The sequence below is a fragment of the Lathamus discolor genome, chromosome 18, assembly GCF_037157495.1.
Source record: "Lathamus discolor isolate bLatDis1 chromosome 18, bLatDis1.hap1, whole genome shotgun sequence".
NCBI lineage: Eukaryota > Metazoa > Chordata > Aves > Psittaciformes > Psittacidae > Lathamus > Lathamus discolor.
This window is the reverse complement of record NC_088901.1, coordinates 5,977,684-6,004,558: the sequence shown is the minus strand read 5'-3', so window position 1 is coordinate 6,004,558 and position 26,875 is coordinate 5,977,684. Positions and strand designations below refer to the sequence as shown.

Sequence of the window (26,875 nt, the reverse complement as noted above, 5' to 3'; positions counted from 1 at the left end):
GCCGTTTGAACACACTTCAACCGGGCGAACGGTTTCATTGCGTTCCGCCCTGTCCTGACCAGCGCGGGAGAACGGGCTGGAAGCGCGCTCGGGGCGGCGGGGCGGGGGTTCGGAGCTTTCGCACCCGCGGGCCTGCGGCCTCCGCCGGGCCCAGGCCCGAGCCGGCCGCTCCCAGACGTTCGCTCATCGGGCACCGCACCAGCACCGGGCGCGGCCTCACCCCGGGCCCTGCCCACCGGGAGCCGCCTCCCCTCGGGCTCCGCGGCCCACGGGCCCCGGGGCCCCTCGGCGCCGACCCTGCCCCATCTGGCCCCGCCCCTCCCGGCTCTGACCCCGCCCCCCCGAAGCTGGCCCCGCCTCCCCGGTGGGGCGCCGGGGCGGGGCGGGCTCAGTCGCGCGCAGGCGGTCGCACGGTGCCGGTGTCGCGGTCCCGGTGGTGGCGGCGGCGGGGCTGGAGCATGGCGCTGTCCGTGCCGGTCAACGGGCTCAAGGAGGGCGACAGGGAGCCGGTCATCGAGCTCTTCGTCAAGGTGAGGCTGCGGGGGGGGGGGGTCCCGTCCGCTCTCGCCGCGGCTCCCCTCGCGGCGCGCGCTCCGGCCGTTGCGCGCCGCCGTTTTCCCGCGTTCTCTCGGCGGCTCCGCGGGGGCTTCCGGTCCCGCCGCGCGGGGCCCCCGCTCGCTGCCCGCGGGGCGCTGCTCCGGGCGGCGCCGGGCCCGGCCGCGGGTGACGCCCCGGCGCGCGGCGGGGCCGCCGCGCACAAAAGGGCCCTTGGGCGGGGAGGGGCCGGCAGGGACCGGCGCGGCGCCGGGGCCGGGGCCGGGGCCGTGTGTGCGGGCGGGCGGGCGGCAGCGCGAACGTCGGGCAGGGCCCCTCGGGGAAGTTGCCGGAAGATTCTTCCCCAGCGCCCGGCGGCACCGGCACCGGCACCGGGACCGGGACTGGGACCGGGGGCGGGCGTCGGGCGGCCCCCGATCCCCCCGCGCCGTGTGCCCGGAGCGGGCTGGCGGCAGCGAAACCGCGGGTGCCCGTTCCCCCGGCCCCGCGCCCGTGTGGAGCCCAGCGGGTGAAGGCGTGGCCGGGGCTGCTCCCCGGCGGGGAGGACGAGGATGCCTTGCGCTGCCCTGGCCTGGCGCTGGTACCACAGATGCCGTTTGCCATCTCCACATGATTTGCGTTCACGTAGTGCGGTATGATGCAATGTTTTGCATCCTCCGGGGCTCTAGTGATGCAGCATCTTACTTCTCCCTCATAGCTGAAGCAGAGTGGTGTCAGCCTCTGCTTTCTGTGCTTCAGCTTACTTGGAAGAAAGCCTCTAGAACAGAAGTATTTTACTTCTTCAGATGAAGTTTCTCTCTGTTGCAGTGAGAAAATAATAGGAAATCTTCATCTGGGATCTTGGGCATCGCTTAGCGCAACGTGATAAATGTGAAAACTTCCAGCAGATTAGGTGGAGCCTTGAAAATAAGTCATTAAGTACAGATTTTATATCTTACATGGTACTGTAAAAATAGTGAGGTTTTCTCCATTTCAGACCTCTGAGTAGCATTGGGAGGCAGTAACGGGAAGAGCGTCACAGTGGAGGATTCCAGACCTGATTTTACTGCGAATATTTAGGCTGTTGGTGTCGAGGGTAGAACTCCCTGGTACAGCAGTGAAGTTACAGATCACTTAGAATTATTTATGGCAGTACTTCTTTATTTGCCAACTTCTCGTCATCCGTCCTGAAGTTTGTTGGCCAATTTTTCTTCTTTTTGAACGAATTAGAGCAGCGATTGGTGGCAGGAGGATTTGGGGGAAGAAGCTTCATTCATCTGTTTAATGAGGATATTTTATGCATGAGGAGTAGCGTGGAAGGAGGTGTAAAATCAGTTGTGAGAAAGATGTGTTGGTTCTGACTAAATAGATATCGGACCAATAAAGGTGTAAGAGGATATGAAAGGGGAGTTTTTCTGTCTCTCTCAATTAAAACTTCTTTACTGGCATGGATTTAAGGAGGCTGTGTTTCGAATTATCAGTGTTATAGTATCTCCCTCAAGGAAGCCTTTTCCCAGTGCTAGGAGTGACGGCTGCTAGCTGCGTGCTGTCTGCTGCAGGCCAGAGTTCAGGTTAAAGAAGCAGTTATTCTCGTCTGCCTTCGTGATCTTCAGGTGAAGGTCATTTCCCTGTAAAATCCTGCAGAGGAAGAACACTCCCACCCAGCAGACAGACCAGAATAGTTTCATCTGGGTGTTGCTGCCTGTCCCACGCTTTACTGAAGCTGTTCGCTGTTGGCAGAACAGGGGTTTTGTCAAGGTCTCGTTTGCTGCCTGTCTCCTTGAGACGGTCACTTCAGAGGATGCCCACAGAGCATGTATGGTTGTTCGATAGAGCTAACAGTGGCTGCTTGAAGAGCGGCAGATTTTGGCTTCGTGATTTCCCCCCTGTAAATGGGAAGCTCAGTGCCTGCTTTTCAGTTGCACAGTTTTTACCCTAGGGAACATCTGGAGTTTCTGAGTCCATGTCACAGTATTTCCCCATGCAGCTGATCGCTTCCCAAAGAGCACGTGGGGTCTGGCTTCTGCCTGTGCCCTGTTAGCCCGCAAAGCTCTTCACCGAGAGGTAGTGGAAAGGCTTCTTGACCAAAAAAGAAACCTCTGCCAAGTGCCTGCGGCTGAAGGGTGGTGACTGCATGACCTGTGTACAAAGGATTGTAGCAGCCAGACTGAGACGAAACAAAGGTATGGATTAAAGCTTGAGAAACAAACCTGTGAAGCAGGAGAAACCGTTCGGCTTCGTGCCCAAACTGTTGGGTTTGAATCTTGTTAAATTGTGATCAGTAACAAAATAGGATGGGCACAGCATGGGGAGGAGTGCGCACGTGGTTGGGTTTCAGCTGTGAATAACCACATGGGGCTGTTTGTCACCAGCAAATTGCTTTAGTCAAGAGCACAGTGTACCTTGCTGTATGATTCTCGTAGTCTGTGATAAGATACGTGCAGAATTCGGGTACTTGGGTAAGAAAATGCATTGCCATGCTGAAATGGAGGTGGATGATCTCGTTCCTGGTCTGCTGTAATGAGCAGCTTCAGCAGCTTTCTCATTGCCGTGCTGGTGGGCTGCCTGTGGTCTCTTGAGCTAACTGTAAATGTTTTTCAAGCCTTTCCTGTGGGAGCTGAGGAGGAGGAACCGGTGATGGATCCTTTTTCGTTTGGATGCCTCCTGTGCTCACATGTTTTATTAATGAGGGAGGCCGCTTCCATTGTCTCACAGGGATGTTTCTGTGTGCCCTGGTGGCATTTGAGAGTGAAGGCTGCTGTCGTGAGTGTGCACGTGGAGACCTGAGTGTTGTGATCTGAATACACCTCAGCCACTTGTCAGAGCTGCAATTTAGTCAAGTGTGTGTGGATTTTATTGTAGATAAAACGTGTGGTGGACAGACTTGGCCAAATGGAACCACTCATCTGTGGAAACCACAGGACAGAGCTGAGGAAACTGCTCGTGCAGGTTCTTTAGGACAGTGTACAAAGGAGATGGGGATGGAAGCTGCTGCAAGCTCAGCCTTTGGTTTTCGAGGACAGGCAGGGTTGTGTTCTGCTTGTGGTAGCAGGGTGAAGACACAGGTATCAACAAGTGAAAAAACACCCCACAAAGTAGAAATGCATAGCTGGAGATCTGCTGGCATGAGACGGGCTATGGGAGATGTCGGTAACCATTGAGGAGCTGCTCTCTCCATGTAACACGGGTATACTTGCACATCAGTTAGACCTTGGATTTCTGGCAGCTTCCAATAATGTCATTGTGAAACTGAGCACCCGTTTTGAAAATCAGATAGCATCCACTTCTGTTCCCCTGTGACTGGTGCTGTCGGTAGGAAACCCCTGTGACTTCCCATTGACCAAATCCCCTGCTCTGAACGCTCCCGATGGTCATACAGGAGCTTGGCTGCGCTTCTGTCTCTCTGAACTAAACAGACATTGGGCAGGTGAGTTGTTGTGGCCTGGGCTCTGCGTCCGCTTTGTTCAGTTTGGGGTTGGAGGAGCTGCAAGGATGTGTGCTCCTCATCTCCAGCAGCAGGCTGGGGATCAGCTCAGGGCTGGGTGAGAGGAGCGTGAGTTGTCTGAATCACGCACGTTCAGGTCTGCCGTTGTTTCACGGCTGGCTCTGTGTGTCCTTACATCGTTCTGGAGCAGCGTAGCTGCTGTAGGTTGGTTTGTTCCAAACCGTCGCATGTTCTCATTTGTCGCATCTTTTTTCCAGCTACAATATAACTGTAAAATAAAAAGGAACATCGATGCGAGGGAATAACAGGAATAGAGACGCGCAGCATTCCTCTCAGAGCAGTCTTGCCAGGGGCAGGCTTATCACTTGATAATCCTGTTACATCAGTCTCCTCCTTAGGTACCAGGTCATCCTCTGCAGGTTTGACGTAATAACCCCAGCACCTGAGAACTTGCTCAATCTGCCTTTGATGGGTGTTTGGTAGAGACAGCAAACTTCCATGGGTGGCTTGGTTCTTGTGAGCAAACACTGGAGCATTGTAAAGGATCCCTTTATAAACTGAGGCGTAACCGTCTGGTTATATCCTGTGCTCAGCTGTTTAAACCAGGCCTTTTCCTCCTTTGGCCAGCAAACTGTATTCCTTTAAATTCTGCCAGGGAAAGTTCTCGTAGCCAGGAGCATCCTTGGCTTTTTGATTTGAATCCGATTGCCAATACAGAAACTGGTGCACTTGGTACGATGCGGTTTAAAAGGACAGGAATGGCCTCAAGTGTAAATGTTAAACTTTTTGGAACCCATTGGAAAGACAGCTCCTTGGAAAACTCCTGGCAATCATTTTCAAAAGGATTACATAGACGGGTTAGCTTTTTCTTCAGTCAGAAATTGCCTCTGAATGCACCTGAGCAGTAATGGTCTTATCCGCTAGCATCTATCCTCCCCTTTCCAATGATTAACATGTAGCTCAGACTGTCGAGAGAAGTTGGGGTTTCCTTTGCAGCTGAATTGTGTCTGGCGCAGTGTTGGCAGTTGGGAAATGCCTCTGGCTGTGCACTGAAGGCCTGAAGCGGAGAGAGAAGGTGATGTGAGGAGCATACATGGTGGGATGAACTCTAGGGGCTGGAACCTATCCAGAGGCAGGGGTAAATGTAGATGGAGGATCTGAGCACTCTTGAGTCTTGTTCCTGATGCTCTTGCGTGTCAGACCGTGACTGTGTGCACGCAGTAAGGGGTGCACGCAGTAAGGGGTTCCCAGAACACATCACCAAAGTTCTCGTGAAGGAATTTGAAGGGAATGAGACTCCTCCTAAAAGAGGTGTCTTGTCTGTATGGAAAGATAGCTGCTGGTTGGGAAGTAACGTGTAGACATGGGGAATATTGATGTAAATTCTGTCTCACTGTTCGGAACTGGGTGGAAGGGTCTGGTAATCTTCCAGTGGGCAGCACCGCGGCACTCTTAGCTTCCTAAGAAGTTGGTAATCATTACCCTGAGAGCCTGCAGTGACTCAGTCACTGTCTACTCTTTCACTGGTCATCCTGCCCTAATCTTGTGGAAGGAAAGAGTGAGGCCAAGAGAGTTCTTCATTTGCAAAGTATGACTGTATCTTACAGCGTGAACAGGGTGAGCAGAGAAGTTGGTTCTGGAGCTGAGCTTGTGGATTGTTGATGGCCGTGTTCTCTTGCAAAGCAGGGTTCGGGAATTCTTTGGACTCCTAGCTAAACAGTAAGCTGTGTACTTTGGAAAATGACTTTTGTACTCTGAGGCTGCAAGTTTGATTTTTAAAGGTGCACATTGGTTAAAAGGGACAGAAAGAGCCCTGGGCTGTCGTTTTCTCCCCAGTATATTCAGATTCTCTTTGAAATGAGACATTTGCTGTGATTGACTAACACAGGGCTCACACACTTTTGTAACGGCCCTACATCACTTGAAGTGCTGGCTGGGCTGCACAGACCCTTTGGAAATCCCCAGCCTCTGCTTTTGTGCCTGGATAACTGCACTTGGCATCAGTTGCTTCGTTGTCTCCCTTGGGTTTTTGGATGGTCCTTAACGCCCCGCAGCTGACAGGCCCCTGCGCATGCAGTTGTGTAAAACCTTGACTGGACAGTGCGGGAGAAAGCGGGGTGGCTTTGTCTGCCAGTGGGGACATGGAGCTTCAGCGTTTGACATGAGACAGCAGCGTTCAGGAGGGTGCCTGGGCTTGCAGGCTGACTGCCCATGGAAAAATAACTCGCATCTGCACTTGTTACCCATTTAATTTGGGTTTTATCTTCACAGCTCTCTGCAAGTAACCCACAAACAAGCAGCTTATTGTCCTGGTGCAATCTGATGGGTTTGTTAGCATGCTCTTCATTTCAGGTACTCTGTGCTCGTTTGTTGTATTAAGAGATGGTGAACATTCTAACAGCTAAAACATCCAACCCCCAAATCATTATGTTGCCTTGATAGGAATTTAAATGGAGCTTTGGCTTCAGGAGCTTTAAATTCTTTATTTGGGATATTCTTTTCCTAAAAAAGAGAAGGTTGGGCCTTTTTTAACCTTGTTTTGAGTCTGTTTTTTCTGTATTTCAGGTCAAGTGTTCATTTGTGGCACAATGAGATTTTTAGGGCTCTGAATGCTGTGTTTGTTTATGCTGGGGTGAAAGACATAAGCTAAACCCCTGTTAACTACAGATGTCTTTGTGTGCAGGTTCTCTGAGAGTTCAGACCTATTCCTTGTATTGTTGGCTAGACAAAGGGCAAGGAACTTTGCAGGAGGAAAGGAAATGACTTCGTTCTGTACACTGAATGTCCATATTAGGTATAAACTAAATATAGGAGTGTAATCCAGGAGTGAAGTCATAGCTGTGTATTTTCATGGGAAGAGCTAATGAGATCAGGCAGTGCTACTGGACCAGCCTCAGTTTTTGGCTCTGGTCCCCCATTACGGTTTGGCTGGAGTTTGATGGTCTGTACTTGGGCAGCTGCTTTTTTAAATAAAGGAAATCGGTTTTTGCGTGGTTTTGTCTAAAAATAAAATCAAAGCAAGCAGAAGTATATTTCTGTAGCCTTTCAGAGTGATGCATTAGCTGCCCCAGTGAGACGCGCTGTGCTGGAGCTGAATGAGATAAGGCAAAATGTCCCAAAGGAGGAAGTTCTACTCTGCATCCGGAGAGCTTGGATACCATCTCCCAGGGGATGTCGGATTCAGTCACAGGGGGTCTTTTAGCAACGGAGTTGCGTGTTGCCTGCCTTGGAAGCAGAAGCAGTGGAGTGCAAGCCTTTGCTCTCTAGTGCTCTCAAATGAAAACTCCAGCGGCATTTTCAGTCTAAAGTAACATTTTCCCTTGCTAGAGCTCTTGAATATGCTGTTAGCAGGGGATGAAGGTTCAAAGCTGCAGCTCTCTCAATGAGTTTGGAGGGTTGGAGCCATTTCTTTGTCCATTGGCACGTTCTTCCATGGCGTTGCTGTTTACATTGGAGGCAGTTGGGGTTTTAGCTGGATTCCTGATTTTATCAGAGTCGGGAAGCTCCCAGGTGATTGCTGTTGGACTGGCACCTTGACATGGCACTCGCTTGTGCATCCTGCTCCTGGTGGGGCTCAGCCTCAGCCCAGCCACCTGAGGACCTGGTGGCTGGACAAGGAGCGGTGCCCAGGGTGAGGCTGGAGCGGCTCCTCATCGCTCCTCTCTGCTAATCTGCCCAGCGTTGCTCGTCAACAGGAAACCTGGAGAGGGGCTTGGGACAAGGGCCTGTAGGGACAGGCCAAGGGGAATGGCTTGAACCTGCCCAAGGGGAGACTGAGCTGAGCTCTTGGGCAGAAGCTCTTCCCTGTGAGGGTGCTGAGGCGCTGGCACAGGGTGCCCAAAGAAGCTGTGGCTGCCCCATCCCTGGCAGTGCTCAAGGCCAGGTTGGACACAGGGGCTTGGAGCAAGCTGCTCGAGTGGAAGGGGTCCCTGCCTGTGGCAGCGGTTGGGGCTGGAGGAGCTTTAAGGTCTCTCCCAACCCAACCCAGTCTGGGATTCTATATTACCCCTGGAAATTAGGTTATAAAATGCCATAAGCAGGGTTCTTTATGTCCTGCAGAAGTGATGTGTGTTCAAAGGTTTATTTGATGAACTCCTACATGTGGAGCTGAAAACATTACTTTGACTTCTGAGCCCCAGTGACAAGGTTTGCAGTTCTTTGCTGTGATTTTTATAGATGCTTCATTATTGGGTGGGGGGGAATGAGGGGAAGGGTTGGAATTAAGTCTGTTGGGCTGTAGCCAAAGCACCCACAGTAGTTTTAACAAATGTAGTATCTGTTGGGAGAGAACCATTGCCCTATATATACAGTGCCTGTTCCAGGCCCATGAGCAAGCTTCAACCTCTGTAAAAGAAACCCTTAGTACTATATAGTTAATTGCCTGCTTACAGTTTCCTGCTAGAATAGTGCAAGAATGTGTCAAGCTGCTACCCAGCAAATTTTAGTCAGTTTGGTGCTGTTTGAGGTTTGTTCCCACTGGGTCACTTTGTTAAAGGCATTGCCACTGTGTAGCAGGGGCAGCAAAGAGGGGATGCCAGGCTTCTGCCCTTCATGAATAATGTCATTCTCCTATGTCAGGCTTGGAGGTGGTCCTCAATAATCCCCAGGTTTTGTATTCAGGTCATTAAGTTAATTTTTTCACCAGAGAAAATGGTGGTGAGGATTTAATGCACGTTTTGATTCTGACTCTTCATCTGATTCTCCCAAAGGATGAACATGGGGTCATTTCTTTTCTCCAAAGAACTAGAAGCGCTTGATTAATTTCCGCTTGAATAATGAAGTTACTGTAATAGATCATGAAGATCCTGTAGCTTTTTCCCAAAGATTTACAGTGAGAATTGGGTAGCAATGAGCAAGAGTTGCAGGAAGTGCAAGACAAGTCTGTGATGATTTCATTAGGAGCAGCGTCACAGGGCTTAAAAATAGCATCATCCCCAAATGGTCAGCTGCTGTTAGTCAAATGTCTGACAGTGGTGGCTTATCAGAACAGTAATGACAGAAGAGGCTACTTTAGGGGCTGATGAACATTCCTTTCCCTGGTGTAACAGCCACATCTCCAGGCAGTGCAGGGAGTTCAGTTAAGTTTTAAGATTTCTGAGTTTCCAGGAATTGCAGCCGATGTGGAAGTTGGGTGGGTTACAAACTGCACAGCGAGGGGACAGCTTGTCAGGAGGCGGTGGTAGCTGAGGATGCTGGTCCTTGGGGTTTGGTGTCAGTCAGCACATAGATAACACAGACACAGCTTGGGCTCTTTGTATTTGCAGTTAATCCAAGGTGTAAGCACTGGCCTTATGCTTTTGGTTCTCTGTTTCTCCTATGTTTTACTTACAGGGTTGGCTGTTCAAGGCAGTCGTGATTACTTAACTTGTTCTTACAGAACTAAAACTGGGCGGTGTGGTGGTTGTGATTGGAGAGTTGAAGTCTAACTCGGTTCAGTGTTACCAAACTTTCTAAAGTTGCCTTATAAAGGTGAAATAAAGGGGTTACACTAATGGGTGTTGTTTATATGAAGATACAATTGTGCTATAGGTCCTGCAAGCTTACTTTGGAGCTTTCCGAGGTCAGCTGTATCCAGTCCAGAGATCAATGTACACTCATTTTAGGTGGCACGTAATGAGGGGCTTGCTTATCTTGTCACTTCCTTTAGGAAAACAAGTTACCTTCTGTGTTTAAAAGCATCCAAAAGGCACTGGGGAAACTTGTGGTGGAGGTTGGTTAATACTGCCGTTGGAAACAGGATCTCATAGGGAAGGCCTGATGTGGTAGGAGGGCCCTTCTTATGCTGTCTGTGGGGCTGTAGGCTCATCTCCTGGCCACATAACACAAGGAACAAAGGGAAGTTTGAAGGAAGAGCTGTGTGAGGTGCCAAACTGCTCGTTTTGAGCGATGAGAGTGATGTTAGATGTTTTATTTGGAATCTTAACATCATGGAAGTATCGCAGGAGTTACCTTGCTTGTCAGAGATGTTTAATAGTGTGAATAAATCTTCTTAATGGTTGCTGCAAGCTTGTTTTGTTCTTGGACTGAATCTTTAGTGACTTTTTAACTGATGTTAGCAGTAAATGAGGAGGATACATGTGTGTCATAGGTGGTTCCCTGCCCTTTTTCGTCCATCCTTCATATGGATGTGGTGATAACAGCTCTTGCAGGCTGGTTATTAAAGCAGGTGGATGTTTCTGCAGTGTTTATGGCTTGAACGTGCTCATTGGTGTGTTGGGAGAAGGGAACTGACGTGCTGGAGGAGTTGTCCAGGGTTGCTGTGGGGTTTGTGCTGGCACTGCTGTTCTGGTGATGCGTTTGACTGATGGAGAGGGCACAGGAAAGGGGAGCTGGCCAGTGGCAGTGTCCCTTTCATCTCGTCACCCCTCAGATTAAATCTGCCTGAACCAGATTTAGGTAATTGCAGAGTTCAGGGCTCGATTCCAGTTTGCTCCCTGACTTGTTCCTCCCATAAAACCACAAACCAACTCCCTTCTCAAACTAACACATCTGAAAGGTGAGAATGAATGGAACGCTGTGTATTGCAGACAACGCTTTCCCAGTCCAGATCCCTGCAGCTTGCTCCCTTGTCACCCGTTCTCTTCTTTTGAATGATGGCTCATGAATATTTCAGACATTGGAACCCTTTCAGATGTTTTGGCTTGCAGAGTGAATGCTCACGCAGAACATCCTTGCAGCTCATCCATCAGCCTCGACAGGAGCCCCGAATGGTTGGGAGAGTGGCACCGTATGGAGCACCCTTTGGTGTTACCTCACCTACTGCTAGGGTCCTTTCATGGGCATTATTCCTTACAGCTTATTGGAAACTGCTGCTCCACAGACAGCCTGGAATTCTGTTTGTTCAGCTTGGCAAGATAAAGGTCTGAGCAGATGCTGCAAGGATTTAGACTGATGTTACCAAGCCGTTTTCAGTATTCATGTGCGGAACATTAAACCACCCCTTTCTGTATTCTTTATTGTTTCATCTCTGGAGTTTGGACTTTGTGTTTTTCTCTGTGCTCATTTACCCTGAACCATTCCCACTCAAAGCAGTAATCCAAGTAGGATTATTATTAATTTCCTCGTTTTGGGATGAGTTTACTGTTCATGAAACATGCAGGAGTGCTTGTTACCTGCTGCTTTGAGGTAGTGGGTGGCACTGTGCTGTTTCTCTCATGTAGGTGTTTCTATTTTAGTTAGAACAGAGGTGTTTTAAGATTGCAGAGTTCAAACTCTGCACGTAGCAGCCTCCGTCGGTTTTCTTTCCCCAGTCTGGTTGGTTGTTGGAGCACTGATCTCATGGGCTTTGCAGATTTCTGATTGAGGGAAGTGAGGACTTTGGCTCTATAATGGGGCAGCTCTAGGGGTTGTGTTTGATGAAAGGCGTCCTGTAAGACGCTTCTGGAATGAGTTTTTCCCTCTTCATCCAGATTTTATTTTTTGCTGCCTCAGGTAGGTCAAACCTGGGGGAGATTCCCTTGATAGTTCTGGATAAATTAGGAAATGGGCTTCTACCGTTCTGCCCTTGTCTTTAGTCTCATTTACGTAGGCAGAGGCTGAGCTCTGTTACACTTCTCATCAAATGCATTTGACTTTACTGTTACTTCTGCAGTCATCTGAGCCAGTTCGGGGAACTTGCAGTGTGCTCCTTTTGCCAGGTTCTTCCAAAGAAGGACTCTGGGACCAGAGGTTTCCAGAAGTCTGTGTTACTCCTGAGTCGCTCCCATCTGTACTCCATGATGAGGGCTTTGTGTCCTTTTGAACGTTTCTTTGCTTCCCACTTTGTCGTGACTTCATTTCCACCTGGGTAAATACAGGCAGGTTCTTGGGAGTTCGTTTTTATGCAGCTATAAAGAATGATTTCACTTTTCCCTTAGCTTATTCAGCTGCTTAAACACATGTATGATCACTGTTCTCTCACATGTGTGATCACTGTCCTCTTACATGTATGATCACTGTGCTCTCTTACATGTATGATCACTTGTTCTCTCTCACATGTATGATCACTGTCCTCTCTCACATTTATGATCACTTAAATTCTCTGTTTTTTATAGGCAAACCAGTCACATTTGGATGAAATCACTGCTTCAGGGGAAGCAGTTTCAGAAGGAATTTGAGACAAAAACTCAAAGCTTCCTGATACAGAATTAATACAATTCTGTTGCATTAACAAATAATCTGGGTTTACTCTGATGGTGATGAGGATTAGACACTGAAGACCTGAATATTATGGCCTGAATTCAGAGATAAGGCAGAGAGGTTTCTGGCTGCTAAGAGTGGAGCTAAGCAGCAGTCATTACATGATTAAGCCTGGCATGAGTGGTCATGTAGTATTTCAGGGTATTCTTGAAGATTTACAAGGTTTACAACTCTTTTCCAGTGCAGAAAACCAGAGTCAGAACTGACTCAGAGACACATCAGCCAAAGCCATCTCCCTCTGAACAAGATTCTTATGTGACTGAAGGAGAACAACGTGAGCACCACAAGCATGGTGTTGCCCTTGATGACTGGTTGTAACAGCTGTAGCTCCCAGTGCATCACATACAAGGAGGTAGAAAATGGGCCTCTCGGGCAAACAGTTACATAGCAGAATTCCTGGGCTCCAGAGCACTGAAGCCAAAAGTTTCTTGGCATTCTGACCGCATTCCTTCTCCAGTATGTGCTCAGAATAACTTGGGACTTTTTGGAGCAGAAGTGGGACAAATGTTTGAATGTAGACATGAAAGTCTGTGCTCAGTTTAGCTGTTCAGCTGCAGCTTTGGAAGTGCATTAGGTTTTGTTCAGAGTGCTGCATGTTAGTGGGGTGTAACACTTTCCTCTGGTTCACATAATCCCCAAAGCCTGGCTTGCTTAAACAAAAGCATGTTCGTCGTTTGCTCATCTTGAACGTTACACTTGTGTTAGGAGAGAAGCAACATTTTGGTACAAGTTGGTATTACACTGTGAGTGCATTTGGCTTTTTTGGTCCTTACTGGTCACTTTGGTTTTGGCTTAGGAAAATGGACCTTAATGGAAGCCACGGTTCAGTGCTGTGCTCTAACTTTTAAGCAACTTTTTGTTCTAACTTCCGAGCTGTTGTTGTGGCAGCAGAGCAGTTCCAAAGTCTGTTTGATATAAAAGTGTTTAACATCTCTGTCATTGACGTGATTTGTTTTTCCTGTGTCCTTGACCCTTGTTTTGCTGATGCTGCTGCTCATTCCCATCACACTGACAGGTCACAGAGCCTGGGCAGCCACAGACTTGGTTGCTGTTGTAACTAACTCCCGAGTTTAGGACAAGCCCTGCAGTTTTCTAATAGGGAATCTTCCTATTTGCTCCTGTCTGTTTTGTGCATGGAGGAACCATTTTGCTTTTGCATCTGCTGTGGCACTGAAGCTGTTTCAGTAGCTGTTGAAGTTGCCATGAAACTTGAAGACTGAGACAAGTTCTGAATCAAAGAACTGCTTCTGCTTCGAGGCGTGAATCAGCCTGGGCAGGACAAAAAGGCATTTTCCTTAGATGGGATGAAGTGTTGTCTTTTCCAATATTGTTTTACAAAGGTAGATAAGTATAAATCTACATTGGCATCGTTTACCAGCGTAAACACAGTAATATGACTATAGGGTCATATTCAGAGATAGGCACAGCTATCTGGAGGGATGGCATTGCAGTTAAATATTAACAGCCATAAAAGCATACAGTTATTGGAAATGGACTGCAGAGGGAAGTCTTTGTGTAAGCATTTTGTGAGGTAGGAACACACTGCTCCATGTAGTAGGTAGAATCCTTAGAGCGGTTAATGTGCTCAGTCCTTGTGTACAGCCCTTCCACTTGGGCGGCTCTGCTTCTGAATGCCCTGTGCTTACTGAACATAGCTGGTTTCTGTCGTTTCTGAGGGGTACAGCCAGCATATCCTACAGTAGGTTTTCAAATGGCCTAGGAAACTGCTAATAGTAATAATGAAAGAATTACCCAGGGTTTGATAATTGTACTCACCGAAGTAATACTGCTAAGCAGAGTCCTTTGAAACTGGTCTAATGTGAAGTAAGGGTGAAGATAATGTGACATGTGTGGCTGTTTTAACTACCGAGTCAGTCTTCTTTTCAGAGGATTGAATTTTATAATGAGATTCAAGGTTTCCATGCCTAATTCTAGCCCACTAAAAACTGAAATTTTCCAGCTCAGCAATACATACTTCATTGTCAGAGCAATCATGAGATGCATGCCATCACTGGCTGCCCTGGAGTGGCTTACTGTTGCTCTGTAATGGACCTTTGTTGTGGTAGGACAAAGACTTATTGATCTATTGCCCATAAAAAGTGGCTTTGGAATATTACTTTATTGTCAGTGAAGTCTCTATGTACTTATAGTTATGTCTTTCCTTACAACACCTGCAGTACAATGAAGATCCATAGTTCCTGGTTGCAGTTGGCTCGCTGTAGCATCGCACAATGGGGGTATAAGCAATGAACTGGAAGATGACTTCAGTTGATTAGCTATGGCTTGTAGAAGAAGGAAAATATAATAATAAACAACAAAGAACAATACAGACATTGGAAAACTGCCATCGGAAGGTGTGGCTGCTCAGGCTGGTGTCATTAGCTGCTCTTTCTGGACTGTTGAGAGCAGTTGGATCATCCTCAGTATGAAAGATAACTTATTTTGTTGCCTGAGGACTTGCTTTGGTAGATTTTGTGAGCAGCTGCTAGAGGCCATGATGAGTAAATAGGTTAGTTGACTTCAGAACTGTGCAGATTTCACTGTTGGAAAACCCTCCTTATGTCTGCAGCAAAAAGTCATTGGAGGGTACAAGTATTTAAGGAAAAAAACCCAAACCACCCCCCCCAAACCACCGCCAAAAGATGCAGAAATATTCTGGGGATGCTCATTTTTGTGCATTATATGGAGAAACCTTGAGGGTATCTGGTCCAGGTGCATCAGCAAAGGAGTGCTGCTGCAAAGTGGTGCTGGGTTTGACTGAGCTTGTTAGGTCTTTGGAAGGGTTAGCGATGTGAAGATTGTGCAGGCAGTAAACCCCTGACCTGTTACTTGCTACTTTACCCTGTCTTCTTTAAAGAGGTTTCAGTAATTGTATGCATGTGTAGATGGCCCAGTCCTACCTTCTAATGAATTACTTGTTCTCTTCTGCAGGCTGGCAGCGATGGAGAGAGCATAGGAAACTGCCCCTTTTCCCAGAGGCTGTTCATGATCCTTTGGCTGAAGGGAGTGGTGTTCAGCGTCACGACAGTTGACCTGAAGAGGTAAGAAACACTTGGTTTATTTGTCAGGCAAGAGCACGGTGTGCTTGGTGTAATAAATGTTTCTTTGTGGCTTCTAACTCTTGCATGGCTTATTTTTGGAGAGTGAGAAGAAAATCTGTCTTCTTGAACCCCAAGAGGCAACCTCGTTGTGAATGGTGCACGCGCAGGTGGTCAGTTGTTTCTGTAACCGAGGTTGTATCTGCAACCAAGAGAATGGGTCTCATTAAATTCTCTTGTTTGCTGTGATGCTCTTGGGTGAAACTAACAGACATGAAGTCTCTGAGAACAGAATCCTGCTGACTTCACATTTAGATCCTGCAAGTGAAGACTGCTGAATGGGTATTTGAGATCAACCAGTCTTTGGTCAAATCTCCAATGATTCTATGGTAGCTGCCACCAGTAATGTGCAGCCTACTCCGCTGTTTAAAGATTTTAAAATAACACTGCTTATTATGCAGTAAGAACAACGACAACGTGAAAATACCCATCCAGGAGGTAAATGTGAGTGAAATAAAGTGAACTGGACTGTAAAATATTCTGCCTTTGCATAGCATAGCCAGATATGTCCTGATGCCGTGTGACACTTGCATTGCAACTTCTCCATCAATGAAATGAATACCTTAGTGGCTGAGAAGGGGGAAATGTGAATCCAGGAGTGTTAATTCCCTGAGGTTGGGTGCGCTTTTATTGGTAGCGTTAAAATGCTCAGTTCAGCAGGGGCCTTGCGTTTGGTTTTGGTGTGAAGTCCTGTTTTCGGAGCGCTAACGGCATGTTAGTCACGGAACTCTGTGGAGAGAGGCGGGACTGCCAGTGCACACAAACCAAACCTTATTTCCAGAAAGCAAGCCAATGGCAATACTCGCTGTTCTCCAGCGGATCCCCTGTAATAGGTGTCAGGAGGAAATCGCCCTGCCTGGCTTAACCTCGTCTTGTCACTTGGAGGAGGAGACTTGCTCTGATGTTTTTAAATCACTGACGTTGCTGCTTCAGTGCTGGCCACCAGTGTCCAGTGTTTCCATGTGTAGTAAGGCTGAGACCACTCGGAAGGGGAGGAAGCAGCTTTTGTTAACTGTGTGCAGCGCAGAGATCTTCTCTGGCCAGTGTGGGATTTTACTGCAAATACAACTGTTGCTGCCAGCACACATAAACCAACTGTATCACGTCTTCCATTCAGCACTGCCTGTGGTTTGGGGAAGCCTCTGGAGCAGAACCAGTGCTTGGGTTCTGCTTGTAGCTTAGGCTTCCTTATAACGATGGTGTTATTTAAGCGGCTGCAGTTATTGGGGTGGGGGTGTGACAACGTCAAAACAGATATTTTGTGCTTGGAAGCATTTTTACTGCTGAAACAGTTAGAGAGATACCATTAAAATGCCAAAGATGCCTGATAGACTTGCCTTTATTTGTGTCCCTTTGGCAACTTGGAGTTAAGTTGGATGGGGGAATGGGGTGTAAAACTAACTTTTAGAATATAAATTGATTGCAGATGCTTAAAATCATCTTTTCTTACACAAGGAAAGCTTTTTCCTCTCCCTTCTTTTTTTTTTTTTTTTTTTATACTGGAGAGGGGAAAACACAAAATAAGTACAAAATACGTGCTAAATGTTGTCCTAATACTTCTAATGCTGTCACAAGAAACTGCTTTTAGAAGTACATTATTCAAGCCCCTCTTCTTTTTGTTCCTGATACAGACACAGACTTGTTGAGGAAAGGATAGTAATGGATGTAAGCAGCTGAATTAATTTCACTTGCAAACCATGCTTTTGCCTTCCAGCCCAACTTGTGCCCAACAGTGAGGCAAGCTCTGTCTTTTGTGAGGCTTAAAAGGTCCCGGTTGGGTACAAAAGTTCACAAGTAACTTGGACACAGGAAAAACTGAGTCTGATCCCGCCGACTGTGGTGTGTATTTTTCCTTCCATAACTGCCTCAGACATCATGCTGTGCTAACAGAAGAACCTTTTGCAGTTCTCAGTTCCACTCCTAAGACCCAAAAATATGTGCATAGGCAAAGGCAGTGGGACGTGCCACCCTTCCAGAGGAATGGTGTGTTTCTTCCTCTGGGTCAGTCACACAGAGGCTTTATTCTTTCCCTTTCCAGAAGCAGCGTTTCAGTGCTCAGAGACTGGACTTGTTCAGTGACTCAAGCAGAGTTGCAGTACGTAAACCATTTGTTGGGCTTGTAGCAACATTCCGAGCCAGCTTGTGTTCAGTTACGTTTTGAAATCCCATTTTAAACATCTTGATGGTGTGGTTTTACAGTTACGTTGACAGACAAAGATTAAGAGATTAGTCAATATTACAGCCTGCCCAGAGGTGAACGCAGCTTCAGCAGTGTGAGATGCTGCCTGGGCACTGGAGACAGCGGGGTTCATTGCTGGCATTTGTTTCCACATTACACGTGCGGCAGTACTTGTGCAATGTAAATCGTGGTAGAGCACACTGCATTTGGGGCTGGCTTTTGTCTGATCATCAAGAAACGATTTGCATGCTGACTGCTCTTCTGGTTTGTGGCAAAGCCATGAAATGCTCATACCTTCCCGCTGGTGCTAAAGAGCCTGCCCACTTCATTAGCTGGTGATAGCCAGGTATTGATTACATGGCCCTGCATCATTACATGATCACATGCCCTGGTAACCTCTGGGGCAGGTCCCAGCTGTGTGGAGCTGTTTGCAGTGTTGGTTACGGGAGTCTGTGGGGTTTTTGTTTTGCCTCTTAAAAAAGGTGTCCAGGTTTATCCCTGGATTAAAATCAGTATTTTTAATTGCCTTCTTCTTTGGCTCTTAAGGGAACACCCCTGTGTAGTCGTGGTGCTCTAAGGGCTGTGGCTTGTATGTGGTAAACCAGGGTTTGCTGATGGCAAGAGCAGGAACTGGAAGTCAAACCCTCTATTACATTTGAGCTTCAGCTGTGGGGTGTCCCTGTGCTTTTCAGGTGGCCAGACTGGCCTGGCAGGAGGGGTTAAAAAGATGCTCTGGGATCCTCGAGATGCTCTCTGGTTCTTTGGCAAACTGTTTTGGTTCATCAGACCAGTTTGTTTCTGAAGTGAAACCTTTCCTTTGACAGTGTTACTGCGGATCCGGTGGGCCCGCCTCTGTTTGCTTTGAACATAACATTCCTTTTGAGGAATTTTATCTAGCCAACAGAGAAACTGGAAGGGAGCCACCATGACTTCCTGTAATTGTTGTGGGTTGCAGAGCTGTATTTAAATGAAGTGTAAAGCTACTTAGAGCATTAACCGATGACAGGCTTTTAAATCCTAAAAGTAAGAGGGCGATGGCAACTCTGAGTGAGAAATAACTTCTTGGGAGCTTGCAAATGGTTAAATTCTTGTGTTCACGAGACTTGTGTCACCTGGCTAAAGCAGAGTGTTTACTGTTGAGTAGGAAAATCAGTTTTCTTACTGCTTCACACACACTGCCCGGTGCTCCTGTCTCCTCAGGGTGCTTTGGCACTACAAGCTCTTGCTGTTTGCCTGCTTAAAGGCTCAGCAGTGGGCAGGAGGTGAATTCTGGCTGTGGATCCTGGGTTTGTAAGGAATTGAGAGCAGCATTTCTAGAGGATAAACCTATAAACTGCGCTTGGTTAGAGTCTGAGCGCTCCCCCTGCGAGCGCTGCTTCCTCATGCTGACAGTGACTGTGTGGCTGTTACTGGTCTGGTTTCTCTGCCCAGTACAGCCAGGAGGGTTTCATGAACTGGAGGTCCAGTATCCACTAAACCCTGTTCCTGGGTGCCTGGTGCTGCCACAGAAGCGTGGCCACATCGTACAAAGAACAAACCCAGTTCAAGGGTTATGGTCTGGTGTGGATTTGTTCAAACAGTAACAAAGGGGCAACTTGGCAAACTTCCTGCTGGATGAGGAAGCTTTGGGCATCGCTTTTAAACACGATGTTTAAGCATCTGTCAGCTTGTCTAGAACCAGATTTTGTGTGCACATAGTAAATGGTTTACACATACTGCTCTGTATCAGACTTGCTTCTTTCCAGCAAAGCTCTGTGTAAAGGGGGAGGATTATCACTGATCACAGATTATGCTATATATAAACTGTACTGCAGATCTTGGGAAAGAGAGAGCGTGTTGGTGTGCTGGGTGTATATATATCCCCCTGCTAGACAACATTATATCGACTCGAGAAAAAACATAGCCAGAGGTAGGAGGAAGCAGTTGGTCTTAAGCATCTGAAATGAATTGGTATCAAGTGTATATTCAACATGCTGATCAAGCTGTAAACTTGCTTTTAAAAAAGAAAACTGGTGATACATGTGTGTATATATGTATGTATATGTGTGTGTGTATATATATATATATGTATAAAACCACAAGGATGTGCAAACCTCAGGCGGTGCTTTTGTCACCGTAGCAATGGAAGCTGGTTGCGGATGTCCCGTGCTTACTCGTGCCTTGTGTTTCACCCCAGGAAACCAGCAGACCTTCAAAACCTGGCTCCAGGCACTCATCCGCCCTTCATCACTTATAATGGTGAAGTGAAAACGGATGTGAATAAGATTGAGGAGTTCCTGGAAGATGTTTTGGCTCCACCCAAGTAAGTGTTAAAATGATAGTTTGTCCCCTTGGAGTAGAAGGAGTGTTCTCAAAGGGGTTTTCTGCACTAGTTACGGTGTTCATCATCAGTAAACTGAAGACAGAGACTGAAAGTAGCTCAGAGTTCTTGCTTGTCAAACCTTTCCTCCCTTCAGTTCCCTCATCTTTACATTAAAAGCAGTTTTCTTTGGCTGGTTAATACATAATGAGCATCATTCTGCCAGGAACGATGTGCTACAGATCTTCTTCTTTCTACTTTTTAGGTACCTAAAACTTTCACCAAAGCATCCAGAATCCAACACTGCTGGAATGGATATATTTGCCAAATTTTCTGCCTTTATAAAAAATTCCAGACCAGAAGCTAACGAAGGTAGGTTTGGGCAGGTAACTGCACCCCTTGGGTTTTCCAGCGCAGCTTTACTGTGAAGTGTCTCAATGACAAATCTTCTGTCATGTTGAGGGGCACTTGAATCAAACCTGTGGTTTAATGCTCAGAGACAAAGATTTCAACGCTTCCAAAGAGAACTTATTCAGGCTGTCTCCAACCACAATTCCAGCAGGGTGAACGGTTTGTCAATGTCCTGGCACTGAAACTTCCTATGCAACAGCCACTCAAAACTAAGTAGAAGTGATTTTTAACTCCCAGAACCAAATTCCACGCGGAGTGGAATGGTGGTGGAGTTGCCAAGCCTTTGCTGTGAGGCCTTTCCACACCCTTGGGTGTTTGAGGGTTCCCATTCAGAGTTCTGAGTTAAGTTCTTGCTGCTTTATTCAAAGGGTTAAGACCTTTCTGTGTGGAGAGAGCATAGATGGAAGGACAGAGATCAATAACAGCAAAAGAATGCACAATTAGACCTTTAATAGTTTAGTACAAATCTTTTGACCTCAATGGAGATGGAGGGAAGAGTGTCAGGAAATGGGAATGCTCTTTCACTGTGTTTTGGATGGAGAGATGCTTGCGATCAGCTGAGAAGGAGTTTTGATTCCGTGGGGTGTGCTGCCCTCTGGTGCTGGATTCCACACAGCTCCTCGGCATCCTGTGTCTGCTCCGAGCTGGTGGGGGAGCATGAAGCATTAAACAGATTATGTGCAAATGAATATAAACCCTAACAGACCTTAATTCTGATTAGCTTAAGCCACTTAGGAGTAGTCTTAAGAAACTGACATAAGCCACTTTTTAAACCAAAAATAAATGCTTGTGGACAGTTGTATTTTCAGTTGGTGCAAGCTCGTGTATAAACCAGCTTCTAAATAACCTGCATCAAAGTGATATTTCAAGGGATCTAGTTCAGTTTGGGTGTCACTGGTGAGCACGAAGGCAGCTCCGGCAGCAGTGCTGCCACAAAAACTGCACACGGGTTGAAAACCTTTCAACGTCTCTGCTGGGTCATGCAGTGATTGGGGTTTGGGTTTCAGATCTGCTGCTAATATCAAGATTCTAAATTACAGTTTGCTTTGAAATTTGTGGTTTGGTTTTCTTTCGTGTTTTAAAAACTGTTCCTTCCTCTGTAGCCTTAGAACGTGGCCTCCTGAAAACCCTCCAGAAACTGGACGAGTATCTGAACTCTCCTCTTCCCGATGAGATAGATGAAAATAGCATGGAGGATGTAACAGTTTCTACCCGCAAGTTCTTGGATGGCAATGAGATGACGCTAGCAGACTGCAACCTGCTACCCAAACTGCACATTGTCAAGGTAAATGCTTTCTATGTTGTTATGTGACAATGAAGGACAAAATGCTGATGTTTATGACATTCTTGAGTCTCATTTCAACTCTTTGTAAGCTCCTGTGTAAGTTTAACTGCAGCATTAACAGTAGGTGAAATTGCACAAGATTTGGGTAATTTACAAGGGCTTCAGGGGTAGAGCAGGTGAATCCAGTGGAGGTGTGAGCCAGTCATCAGATGGTGATAGGCACAAGCCAAAACCTGTTCTACTGTGCTGACCGGTGTGGTCGCAGAGGTTGCAACATGTAGAAGAATGAGGCAGAAGATGGAATGTGAACATTGTGTTAATGGTTGAAGTGGACATCTTCTCCTATCTGTAGAGGAAACTGCTCTATTAACAGCAAAGTAAATGGCACAGTGTGAAATACAAGGATTGTATGTAGAAAAAAGAAGTTGGAAGTCTAGAAAGAGGAAGCTGAGGTTAACTGCAGGAGGGAAGATGTGCCTGTGCAATCCTGATTGGAGTTCCTTTTGCTATCTCCAGTGATGCTTGTCAGCTCTGTACTGCAGATGGAGCCACAGATTAAGTTTCTGCCTGGGTGCAGCAGTGTTTCCTTTGAGGAAAACAGGGATAGGAATGAAGGGAGGCAGGGTGCTGCCAGGTCCAGGCCTCTCCCAGAGGAACATGTTCTCCTGACTAGAAGTGACTATGTACCGTGTTGAAGGACAACTTAATGGGCGAGTGACAAGGGATGGACAAGTGGTTGAAGATGAAGGATGTAAATTCATAATCTAATTCTTCTGTTCTAGGTGGTGGCCAAAAAATACCGCAACTTTGAGATTCCCAAGGAAATGACAGGGATTTGGAGATACCTGACGAATGCTTACAGCAGGGATGAATTCACCAATACCTGTCCTGGAGACAAAGAAATTGAAATAGCTTACAGTGATGTAGCCAAGAGACTCACCAAGTAAACAGCACTTGCAAAAGCAATGACTTCTTGCATATTCCATAACAAGGCTTCTAACAGACTGCTCTTTTCGTATAAGATAGCAATTTTTTTTGCATGAACTTGCAGTTATTCAAAGTTATGGTGGATAGACCAGGTACAGTAATTACCTAAAGTTTGCAGACTTAATTATAGGCTTGTTTTTCCTTACCTCCTTTCACAGCACGTATGAATATCATTAATGCAGTTATGTTAATATTGCACTGGGGTGACTCTAGGTTCTTCACTATGAAGGGTTCTCTTGCCCCTACTGCTTTCCTTTGCAAACATTTGGTCCCTGTCTACGAATTGGTTTAGGAATCTGTCTGGCTATATGGTACAAGGAATATTTATGTATTTTGGAGTTTATTGCTTTTCCAGAAGATCTACACACAATTGTTGTATCTGACATGTTGAACTGTACCTGCTTGTCTATCTATTTTACATAGAGGAGGGAACTTGCTGCCCAAAAGAGCCACTTGCAGAATATTTGGCAAAGCTTTTTAACAAAGAAAAACGTCCTCTTGGATTTGAAACCTCAGCAGTGGTTGAGGATAAGCTCAAGTGAGCAACTCAGATTTGAATGACTTCAAGCACGAGGGAAGTTTGAACCTAGGCTGAGTGCTGTCGCAGGAAGCTCACTGTCAGAGTTATTATCTGTGTCTTCAGGAGCTTGATGACATTAAACAACCAAACCAAAAACTTCACTTGTTTTAAAATTGGCAGCTTACGCTTGTCCAGATGAATCTGTTCCCCTTAAAACTGCAAGTGGCTTTCTTTTTGGTAGTTAAGGCCTTCATTTTGTATAGGTCTTTCTGGTGATATATACTTACAAAATCTGTGCTGTGTAACCCAAGTACCTGTAAAAGTTAGTGTTAGTTGGAAATAGCTGCTGTCTGTGATGAATAGCAGTGCAATGATTAGTGATGGGAGACTGAACACTGACAGCCACTAAAGTGGGGTCTTCGGGGAGCTTTGTAAAGCTGTTTCTTTCCTGAAGAAAGCTGAAGTGACCTTTAAAGATAACATTTGCCTTAAATTCTAGTATGCATTTTTTTCCTGAAAGGAAATCCATGAGTTACTCTTGTAAAGGAATGGTGCATGGAATCCCGTCCTCTCCATGGCATCTCTCCTGATTGCTGGTCTGTGCACCTGGACTGCAATTCTGCGTGGTCATAATCATTGCACTACTATAACAGAAGCTTTTTACAGCAACACTGAGGAATAGCACTACAAGTTTTTTAAACACAATTTTCGAATCTTTCTAAAGCAGGGAGGAGTTTTCTTGTTTAGAATTGATGATTTTGATGCATGGATTAAACTGCTAGGTTATTTTTAAGAGACCATCATAAACAGCTCCAAAGAACACTAGACTTATATGCCTATTTTTTTGTAAAGATACTTTTGTATTTAACTGATTTTAGAAGCTGGAAAGTGCTATTCCTGGTAGGTTGTCATTGGACTATTTAACATTCTGCAATAACATGGAAATGCTCACATAAACACTTTTATACACTAATTTTTTTGGTAAGCACTGGCTTTATGAAAACCAGCCTGACTTTTCTAAGCGTCCTGCTTTTGCTACTTTATATACCCATGAAGTTAGTTTGTCGTAGAAGAGGTAGAGTACAAGATCCATATTTGTATACATGGCTTGTGGTGCCTTGTCTCGCCTTCCTAGAGCTAGAGTTTCTATATAAAGGCAGTTAGCGATTCTGTTACGTGTCTTTTGAAGATGACCATAGATACACTTAGACCCTATTAGGATTTATTACAGGGGTGTTTAGGCACAGGAAGACAATTCTGCAGAGTGACCACTGTAGCCTTTTAATGATTACTGTGTTCTAACGTCACGTTCTCGTCTGAATAAATGTTCTCGGCCATAATAATCCTCTGTAGGGGTTCAGTCTTTGCTACAACGTGACACCTAGAAAAGGGAATTACTTCCTTATTTGCTAAATAACATTTTTTAATGACACATTAGGGTAAAAAAACCCCAACCCAACTCAGCCCTCATTGGTTTGGTGCTCTTTGCCATCATCTAGTTAACCTTTAAAACCAAGAACATAGGAAGCAATCTGATTGTGGCATATCCTTGTGAAGTTTTAAACTCTTAAATCCTACATCAGGATGGCCCTTGGAAGCTGTCCAAGGCCGTAGGGATTGGGCCTTCCTCCTTTTAAAAGCAAAGTAGCCCTTGTGTGCACACTGCAGGCACCAGGCGTTTTGTATGTGAGCATAAAACGCTTCCATGCGTGTTGTGGTGCTCATACTGCCTGTGTGTCAACGCAGACACTTCCCCTGTTAAATACCAGGCTTGTTGTCTCTTATAGATAATATATTCTCTCTACTTTCGTAGGCAATCTTCAAACAATTGTAATACGTTATATTCGGCATTAAGTACTTTAATGATTGTGTCTGAAAGCTTGTAAACAAAGTTAAAGCTCTCGCTGTAACTAATGTATTTCTTATCTCAGTACAATGGAGTATTGAGGGCCTTTCCCTTGTAGGTGGAATTCAAATGAGGACCAGGTTCATGATTGAGGCAGTTACCACATGAGAGCTCTTAACTGTCCTGCGTGAAAGGAGTCGGTACCTTGTAGCTTCCTCCTGCAGTTGTGGCAGGGGCTGCCCAGCCTCTTGCTGGCTTCAGCAGGGGCCAGGGCTCCTCGGAGAGCAGCTCCCACCTCTGTAGGTGATCCCTGAAGGAGCAGAGTGTAGCTGGGGTGGTGTGGCACAGGCTCAGCGTCTGGTGTGGGCAGAGCACTTTCATCTGGCCCCAATCACCAGCGCTATGTTAATTAAAAAAGCCCTTTCATAACTATGTAAATTCTTGACTTCTGTCAACTTGTTTACAATCTGATCTTTAAATGCATTTTTAATTTCATCAAACAGCAATTAATCTACCCCCTGTTTAAATTTAAAATGATGCTTCTAGCCCCTTCTGCAATTTAAAAACAGCAGTTACCCTTTCAAGTAGGCATTCCAGTTTGCAAGTTGGCTGCATGTATTAGCATGCTGAATAACTTACTTTATTCTCAAGCTGAAATATGCTGAAATTCCCATTAAAACAGGTGACTTGTGTATTTCCTGAACATAAAGGGAAAATCCATCATCGTCACCCTGGTTTTGTGTGGGAGAGCAGATTATAGTATATGCATGGGGTTGTTTTAATTCTTAACAAAGCTTCCCTTCTTGACGAGGTTGCTTCTGTGTAGGAGCTGCCTGTGAACTCCTGAAGCCATTTCATGCACTCCAGAGCTCTTCTGTGCTTCTGCTGTTGGCTGCTGTCTGTAAGTGTCCCTCAGACACCCACAGCCTCGCTCCTACCTTTGCATTTTCCCATCAAATTGGTGTTTTTTCTGCAAGGGGCATGTCCCGACCGATTGAGAGTTGCTGCAGCTCCATGATAAGAAGCGAGATGTAATCAAGTTCTTATGCTAAAGTAGCAAATTAGCATTTCGTATCAAAGGAGCACAGACATGAATAAATTGAAGATGCTTGAGCCAAACCCACTGATGCCTATCTCAGTGTAGAACAAAAAGTGGCTAAGTACAGTCAACTTCTCTTTACTCTTTGCCACTCAGAGCACTATCTGAACACATCAATTAATATTTTCAGAAGAAGGCTTTATCCCAAGTGAAAACTATTTCATCTGCCTCAGAAGCTGTGCCACCAGCTATTACATTTTGTTTCTGGAGGGGATGGGGGCTGGGAGAGCAGGGGAGCAGAACAGGCTATCGAGGCTCCTGAGACAGGACAGCAGCGTTGGAGCGTTGTTTGCAGAAATACTTGAAGAGTTGATACACTTTGTTGTAGTTTGCTTTTGTCTTTCACTCTCTGGAACATCTTTTACAGATATACCAGTATCCTGCTGGCAGCTATTGTTAAATAAAATTATATTTTCACTACCAAGCAGATCTTTCTCTTCTTTCCCAAGCCTGCAGTTCTGGCCTGTGTAAGCTCTGACCTGAGCGTGCTGTGCTGAACCACAGAGCAAAACTTTGCAGAAACTATAGTCTCAAGTTTTGGCTTTCTGGTTTTTCAGTGTGGTGTGATTTACGGCAGAAGGTGTCGTTTCTATCATTCTAACCCATTGTTGTGCTCTTAAAGTTAAGAACTTTCTTAAAATTAAGTTGAGAAATAATGACCTCTCTACAGAACTTGAGTGCTTCAGCCACATTTCCCACTGTCTTTGCTTTCAGGTATGTCTCAAGCAGCCAGGTAATCACCTGTACAGGGATTACCCTGCTCTTCATGGGTGTTAACCAGGTCCTAGGTCTGCAGAGCAAAGACCACCAGCCACTGGTGGAAGTTTACTTCAAAACTTCCTGAGCGTTATCACGTCAATCTCTGTCTTCTGAGTCTTTGAGGTGTACCTGGGGTCTGAGCTGTGGAATGCGGAAGACATTCCTGGAGCCTGTAATCTGGGATGCCATCATCTGGGTTTGAGTGTGTGCAGGAAAGTAACAGACGTGCTTGTAG

At 46.2% G+C, this 26,875-nt stretch overlaps 1 protein-coding gene across 1 annotated transcript; it reads left to right on the top strand.

Annotated features, from left to right (window-relative positions):
* Nucleotides 1–367: 367 nt before the first annotated feature.
* CLIC4 (chloride intracellular channel 4) lies at nt 368–26,305 on the top strand. The gene is made up of 6 exons (XM_065697736.1): nt 368–530; nt 15,089–15,198; nt 19,611–19,736; nt 19,999–20,105; nt 21,248–21,429; nt 22,212–26,305. The coding sequence occupies exons 1-6, from the start codon at nt 459–461 to the stop codon at nt 22,374–22,376; spliced, it is 762 nt and encodes a 253-aa protein (XP_065553808.1). The 5' UTR covers nt 368–458; the 3' UTR covers nt 22,377–26,305.
* The last annotated feature ends 570 nt before the right edge of the window (nt 26,306–26,875 follow it).